Source organism: Ochotona curzoniae, unplaced genomic scaffold (genome assembly GCF_017591425.1).
Source record: "Ochotona curzoniae isolate NIBS_2020 unplaced genomic scaffold, NIBS_Ocur_1.0 contig_46, whole genome shotgun sequence".
NCBI lineage: Eukaryota > Metazoa > Chordata > Mammalia > Lagomorpha > Ochotonidae > Ochotona > Ochotona curzoniae.
In genome coordinates this window covers 4,592,818-4,601,018 of record NW_024466340.1, presented here as the reverse complement: position 1 = coordinate 4,601,018, position 8,201 = coordinate 4,592,818, and the positions used below count along the sequence as shown (strand labels likewise).

At 45.7% G+C, this 8,201-nt stretch overlaps 1 protein-coding gene across 1 annotated transcript; it reads left to right on the top strand.

Moving 5' to 3' along the window:
* The first annotated feature begins 2,748 nt into the window (after positions 1-2,748).
* On the top strand, positions 2,749-5,475 carry LOC121160784 (disintegrin and metalloproteinase domain-containing protein 1a-like). The gene has a single exon (XM_040986849.1). The coding sequence runs from the start codon at positions 2,749-2,751 to the stop codon at positions 5,473-5,475; it is 2,727 nt and encodes a 908-aa protein (XP_040842783.1).
* The last annotated feature ends 2,726 nt before the right edge of the window (positions 5,476-8,201 follow it).

Sequence of the window (8,201 nt, the reverse complement as noted above, 5' to 3'; positions counted from 1 at the left end):
AAGATCTTCTACCCAGTGATTTACTCCCCAAGTGAGCACAACGACTGGTGCTGCACCAAACCGAAGCCAGGAGCCAGGAACTTCCTCCAGGTCTCCCACACTCGGGTGCAGGTTCTCAAGGCTTTGGGCCGTCCTCAACTGCTTTCCCAGGCCACAAAAAGGGAGCTGGATGGGAAGTGGCACCACCAGGATTAGAACTGGTGCCCATATGGGATCACCTGCACATTCAAGGCGAAGACTTTAGCCACTAGGCCACCGCATTGGATCCTATTCTTGCTCTTTTTTGAAGCACTTCTTTTTTTTTAAAGACTTATTTTTACTGGAAAGACAGATTTTACAGAGAACGAGACAGAGAAGAAGGTCCATCTGCTGGTTCACTCCCCAGATGGCTGCAACAGCTAGAGCCAGGAGCATCTTCCTGGTCTCTCACAGAGATGCAAGGTCCCAAGTCTTTGAGTCGTCCTTGACTATCCCAGGCCACAAGCAGGGGGCTGGATGGGAAGTGGAACAGCCAAGATACGAACCTGCACCCATATGGGATACAGGATCTTGGTGCATGCAAAGTAAGGACTTTAGCCACTAGGTTATAACACAGGGTCCTTGAAGCACTTTTTGGTTGGTGCCTGCATTGGTAAATAAAAGAGCTAGCAGGCAAACTTCCAATTCACAGAGCAGAGCAAGAGGATATGTAGTTTCCATTATTCAGTTTTTCCCCATATTCTTCTCAATCTCAGAGTTGATTTATTTTTTAACCTCTCACTCTGCCGAGTATGTCCTCAAGTAGCATTTTAATATGTCCCCATAAATGTGTGACTGACTGGAAATATTTCACAAAAACACAGCATCTTTTAAGGATTACCTTATTGGGTCTGGTGTGGTAGCCTAGTGGCTAAGGTCCTTGCCTTGCATGCACCGAGATCCCATATGGGTGCCAGCTTGTGTCCCAGAGGCCCTGCTTCCCATCCAGCTCCCTGCTTGTGGTCTGGGAAACCAGTCAAAGATGGCCCAGGACCTCGGGACCCTGCATGCATATGGGAGATCTAGAAGAAGCTGCTGACTCCTGGCTTTGGATTGGCTCATCTCTGGCCATTGCAGCCACTTGGGGAGTGAACCAGTGGGTAGAAGTTCTTCCTCTCTGTCTCGCCTTCTCTCTGTAGGTCTGACTTTCCAGTAAAATTAATAAACCTTAAAAAAAAAAAGAATTACCTTATTAGCTCAGAGAATAGTCTAATTCAAGATGTATTTTGAGATAAAATTCACTAATCTTAGATGATACGTCTTATAAATGGAAACCTTGTCAAGAAGATTAAATTATTTTTTTAAGATGGGAAAATCTAAGAGTTAGACAATGGAGTAGAACAATTTTTCTTTTTTTCACTGTTCATTGACAGAAAATTTGGCTGTGAGTTGAATTAAAGCCCGTTCTATTTCTTACTGAAATGCAGTGTAAAAAAATATTTCTTTTTTCCATTTACATGAAAGCCAGAGGCAGAGATAGAGATTCCATCTGCTGGTTTACCCTCCATGGCTATAATTGGTGTAGCTGGGCCAGGAGCTTCTTCCTAGTCTCAGGGCCCAAGCTTGTGGGCCATCTGTTGCTTTCCCAGGTATATTAATAGTGAGCTGGACAGGAAGTGGAGCATATGGGGCTTGAATTGACACGCATGTGGGATACTGATGCCACAGGTGATGCTTTTACCCACTATACCAGAATGCCAGCCCTAAAATGCTATCTTGCAAATCACTTCTTGTAGTCAGGAAAAGTCAGCACCTGTTTCTATAATCTCTGAACATACACAGTTTTGTTTAAGGCAGAGAAATTCAGTATTTTGTGGGTCCAGAAAAGTAGTTCCACTCTTTAAGGAGAACTTCTAGCATAGCCAGTCTACTATTACCTTCTCAAAGTTGCTATTTTGGGTGCCTTAAAAACTCAGGATGACTTTTGCCCCGTCATTACGTAGCGAATGAATTTGGGCAGGACATAGAAGGGTACCCCAAATACTTCATTTCAGTGTGAGCATCTGAGCTTCAGTCACCCATGTTTCAGCTGAACTCATCTGGCCAGAAAGATGAGCACCAGGTTGGAAGTTCAGGAAAACCTTAGATATTCAGCTGCTGTACCTCAAACGTGGGCCAGTGAAGCTCCTCGAACAAACCACATCTCCCAAATGGACTCTGTACTGTTTGTAGAATGGACAGGGGGAGGGGAAAAAAAAACAGTCACTGGCACAGGAGAGCTGAATGGAGAAATGGCATCCTGAATACTAGAAATGAGAAGAGGCAGTGGGCAACAGAGAACAATCCTGGCTGGGGATCCCCAGAGAATCCTTGTCCCCTCCCCCCATCAGCACCCTGCCAGAATGTTGGTTTTCAAAGAATGAGCAGATTAACGGCTCTCAGAAGTAGTGTGGCCTGGGCTTGGGATAAAGCATAATTTTCCTGAGTTACAGTACTAGCTGAGTCACTACCAGCTTTCTGCTTTGTGTATCTCTCACGGTAAAGATAAAAGGGAAATGTAGCCAAGGAACACTAAAGCTGTTGGTGTTGGAAGGAAGTCATAAATACACTAATGATACTACTACTGACGGCCAGAAGACAAGCAAGAACCAAAGGATAGTCTTAAGACGGTAAGATTCAGAATTAAACAGCAGCCAACTGAAGAGGGCCAGCAGAAACTTGGCGCTACCACCCTGAGTGTCTAAGAAGAGCTGTTGCTGACACAGACCCTGTCTCATCAACTGATGCACTATGGCCATGTCACAGGTAGCAACACTGAGAGACTCCACCTCGCTCCTGCTTTCTCTTCAGATGAAGCAAGTGGCTAAGACAAAGCTTAAGACTTGGGCTCAACAGAAATGGAACTTAAGGTTATGGTTACAGCTAGGTCTCTCATATCTCAGGTTAGAAATTTTGATATTGTTGATTTTTTTACCAAGCATATACTGTCACCTGAGTTCAACATATTACTCCTTCTATGAAATAATTATTCCTGAGAATCTGCCAGTTGAGAGAAATCAAAAACCAGGAGGAAAGCCCTCATATGTACTATTTATACAAGGCCAGAAGCACCTGATTCACCTAAATGTGAAGAGAGATTATTTCGTGAATGACTTTCCAGTCTACAGCTATCACGATGGGGTGCTAGAGCAAGAAATGCTTTTCATTCCACACGACTGCCACTATGAAGGCTACATAGAAGGGGTGCCAGGCTCTTTCGTGTCTATCAACACCTGTTCAGGCCTCAGGGGCATTCTGGTAAAGGGGGAGACAACCTATAGCATTGAGCCCTTACGTTCTTCCAAACAATTTGAACATGTGTTGTACACCATGGCACATGGAACTCGAGTCTCCTGTGGTGCCACTTCTAAAGGCGGCCAAGGAGTGTCTACCAGTCAGCAACTAGGTGGCAAGAGGCTTCCTAACTCACAGGCGCTGACCTATTTGTGGTCACACATCAAGTATGTGGAGATGTTTGTTGTGGTCGACAACCAGAGGTTCCAGATGTGGGGCAGGAACGTCAATGAGACAGTTCAGAGAGTCATGGACATCATTGCTCTGGTCAACAGTTTCACTAGGGGAATAAACACAGAGGTGGTGCTGGCTGGAATGGAGATTTGGACTGAGAGGAACCTGGTAGAGGTTGCTGAAGACTTACAAGTCACACTCAGGAACTTCAACAGCTGGAGACAAGAGGAGCTCGTCCATCATGTGAGGTATGATGTTGCCCACATGATTGTTGGGCATCACCCTGGAGAGAATATGGGCCAGGCATTTCTCAACGGGGCCTGCTCAGGTGGGTTTGCGGCAGCTGTGGAATCCTTCCATCATGAAGACGTCCTCCTGTTTGCAGCACTCATGGTGCATGAGCTTGGGCATAACCTTGGCATTCAGCATGACCACTCAGCCTGTGCTTGTAAAGGTCAACCCTTTTGCCTCATGGGTGAAAATGTCACTAAAGAAAGCAGCTTCAGCAACTGCAGCTCTGACTACTTCTACCACTTTCTTCGTGAACACCGAGGGGCCTGCCTGTTTAACAAGCCGTGGCATAGAAGTCGTGTGCGCAGGACCGGAAATTGTGGCAATGGAGTGGTAGATGACTCAGAGCAGTGTGACTGTGGCACTGCCTGTGACCTGGACCCTTGCTGTGACTCAACATGTAGATTAAAGGTCGGTGCACAGTGTAGCAGTGGATTATGCTGCATACAATGTAAGATTAAAAGAAAGGGGGCTTTATGTCGTGCTATTAATGATAATTGTGACCTTCCAGAGTACTGCACTGGTAGGTCTGGCAGGTGCCCTCCAGATGTCTACATGCAAGATGGCACATCATGTGACAGAATTTACCTTTGCCTTGCGGGTAGGTGTCAGAACCCTGATAATCAATGCGTGGGTATATATGGATCACTTGCAAGATCTGCTCCAGAGGACTGTTACTTTTCACTGAACAGTAAAGCGAACCGGTTTGGAAATTGTCAGCGCACTTCTCAAACTCAACCAACATATGCTCCATGTGTAGGTGATAACATATTATGTGGGAAACTTGTATGTACAGGTCTTCATTTTGTGCCATATATCCCACCCCAGCATACAGTGATCCAGGTTGCTCATTATGATGACTGGTGTTGGAGCATAGATAGCAACAATGATCAGTCTGACTATGGAGATGTGAGCAGTGACACTTACTGTGGCACGAATAAAGTCTGCAAGGATCATACCTGCGTTGTTTACAAGGCATCCTCCTCTACCTGCAAACCAGATGAAAGTTGTTTTGGGAGAGGAGTTTGCAACAATTATAAGCATTGTCATTGTGATAGTGGCTATGCCCCTCCTGACTGCAGATATCCAGGAAATGGGGGTAGTGTGGACAGTGGACCCCCTGGCAAGCCGTATAATAAAACGAAAATTTCAGGCACAAGTACTCCTCGTGTTGTAAAAGGGTCAAGCAAAGAGAGCCTGACTATGTTATTTTTCGTAGTCCCTATCTTTCTTATAGTAGTCTTGTGTGTTCTCATCATAATGTCCTTCCTCGTCACTGAGGTGAAGTCGGCAGTGGTGTCAATAGTGGAGTCAAAGGAGGAATCTGAATCAGAGCTCCCCTCCGAGGAGGAAATCCCATCAGAGGCCCCACCACCACCACCACCACCACCAGAGGAGGCCCCACCCCCAGAGGCACCTCCACCAGCAGAGGCACCTCCACCAGCAGAGGCACCTCCACCTGCAGAAGCACCTCCACCTGCAGAAGCACCCCCACCTGCAGAGGCGCCCCCACCTGCAGAGGCACCCCCACCTGCAGAGGCGCCTCCACCTGCAGAAGCGCCTCCCCCACCAGAGGCACCCCCACCTGCAGAAGCACCTCCCCCACCAGAGGCGCCCCCACCTGCAGAAGCACCTCCCCCACCAGAGGCACCTCCCCCACCAGAGGCACCTCCCCCACCAGAGGCGCCCCCTCCTCCAGAGGCACCCCCACCAGAATAGACTTCACAGTCAGAAGTTCCAGAAGAGACTGCACCAAAACAGGAAGCAGATGAAAACAAATGGAAAACCCGAAGCAGAAATTCAGTGGAGGATGAAGTCAAATAAATTAAACTTGTCCAGCACTGAGTGGGAATATGATCAAAGAAGCAAATGTGAAATGAGAATTGATGGCTGCAGTGGCTCTGACTGGACTGTATGTCAGCAGAATGATCCTGCAATGGGAGAAGAGGTTACCCCTCCACACTTAATATTCATTTTAGTAAAGAAGTTATATTTCATGTATGAAATTGCACATAAAGTATTCTATAATTTTGTTTTTTCACATTTCACAAAACAATTTTATTTGTTTTTCTCATGAATCTTTGCTCCTATTGTTTTGCCTCAATAGGGCCAATTTTGTGTCTCATATAAATATTTAGGGTATGCAATCCCCATCACATTGTTCACATAATGTACCTACTCCATAGAGTTATTCATCCCAGTCTAATTACCCATTAGGATAGAAATATTACATATGACTGACTACTCCTATGTTGCCTTTTGATTTCCATTCAGAAAACAGAGGCGACTTTCAAATTTTAAAAAACCTCTGTTTAAATGAAGCATTCCTCCCAGTCTGGTATATGGGGCTCTCTAGAAGAGGCCAAGTCTGACAAACGACATGACTGCAGGGGAAAAGGAAAGGCTAGAAGGACAAGGGTCCTGTTACACAGTGATGAGTTCATGTCGGGAATATTTTTTTTTGGAAACTTTTATTGTCCTAGACTTTTCTATTAGGCTTTCTATTGTCTATACTAAGAATTAATAGGACCTGTCTAATCACATGTAGTAGAACATCTGATATAGTAATTTCTTTGTGAAGTAAGCAAAAAGGAAAAATTACAATCACTTGAATCGTTCTGTGCCAGTGACAGTCACTGTCTTAATCTTTCCAACCGCTCTGTGAGATCTCCACTCTGTCCATGAGGAAACATACTAAACAATCTGTTGAGCTGGTTACTGAAGTACCATCACATCTGCATTCTCCATGACCTCAAGTGCCTTCTATTTCAATAAAGGAAAAAGTGATGAGGAAGATAGTTGCCACATCCTTAACTGCCCAGAGTCTGGCTTCTTCTTCGGTCTCTCTAATGAAATAGTAATCTTACAAATGGATGCCAATCTTAGGTGAAGCCACTGCTTTGTGTCATTATCATGGGTTGGTGCCCATTCCCCTGCTGGACACTGACAGCATGAAGGGGTAGGCTGGCTTCTTATTTAGTCTGGAGGACACTGCTCACTCACTATAGGTGCTCATTATGTGTTGACCAAGCGAATGATTTAATCAGAACCAATCATATTTGAGAGATGCTAGGTCTTAGTCACAACTAAAATTTTTCCAGGTCCAATACTGTGTTGTAGGAATGGGTGACCTAAGCCTGGGGTAATTTCTTAAGCATCAGGCTGCAGAATATGCTTGCTGAGCCCCTTTTCTAATCGCCCAACCTGTGCACACTGAAGATGACTTACTTTCATCTTCCCTTGTTTTCAGTGTAGGTATTTCTTTCGCCCCTCCTCCTGCCTTCTCTTCCAGCAGGGAACAAAAGAGGGAAGGAGGATTCCGTTTTTGTCACCTGGTTTCCCCATTTGTCTGCACAGGTGGGACCTTCTCTCCTGGCAAAAGATGCACTGCCACTGACCTCACTGCACGGAATGGTTGGCTGGCACCTGACATGCTTGGGAAGCAGAACACTGTCACCCTCTCACCATGTCCATCGTCTCACAAGCCAGGCCATTAGATGCACCAGAGTCTAACGTGCACTGACCCCCACAGGCAGCTGCTGTGAGTGTGCTGGGTCCACTCATAAGGAAACCTCTCCCCAGTTTACACTACTCTCTGTATCATGCTAAGCCCTGGATTTCTCAGATGGACCATAATCAGAACAAAGCCTGAAAATCTGCCTACTAATCAACTAACTTGATTTTTTCCCCCTAACTCTGCCCTGTAACTACCCCTGTCCCATTAAAAATCCTTTTTCACTGGTTTGCTTTGTGGAAAAAAACATATTTTGAGTCCAGAGATCTACTTCTCCCAAGATTGCTAGATTCTTGAAAAAACCCATTCCTCTTACCAACTTTGCTTTCTGTATTGGCTGTCCAGACTTGAGTTGCAAGGATCTATTTGTCTGATAATAGTTCATGGATTAAGCGTGGAGATTTGCTTTAGTTATGGTGCTGGAAAGGTATGTCTGGCATGAAGTGTTCAGGTAATGAGGGTCAAGTCCTTGGAAAGGACTGATTTTTTAGTTCAATTTGGACCAATATGCTTACTGAAGTATTTTGTCAGAAAACTAAGTGCAGACTCCAGCATTTAACAGAGGAGGATTAGTCAACTGAGCCATCGTTCCAGCCCCCACACAAAGTTTTTTTTTTTTTTTTTTAGATTTATTATTATTTTTTTATTGGAAAGGTGGATATACAGAGAGGACAGACAGAGAGGAAGATCTTCCGTCCAATGATTCACTCCCCAAGTCAGCGCAATGGCCAATGCTGTGCCAAACCGAAGCCAGGAGCCTTTTCCGGGTCTCCCACGCGGGTGCAGGGTCCCAAAGCTTTGGGTCGTCCTTGACTGCTTTCCCAGGCCACAAGCAGGGAGCTGGATGGGAAGCGGGCCGCCGGGACTAGAACCAGCGCCCGTATGGGATCCCAGGCATGCAAGGCGAGGACCTTAACCACTGCACCATCGC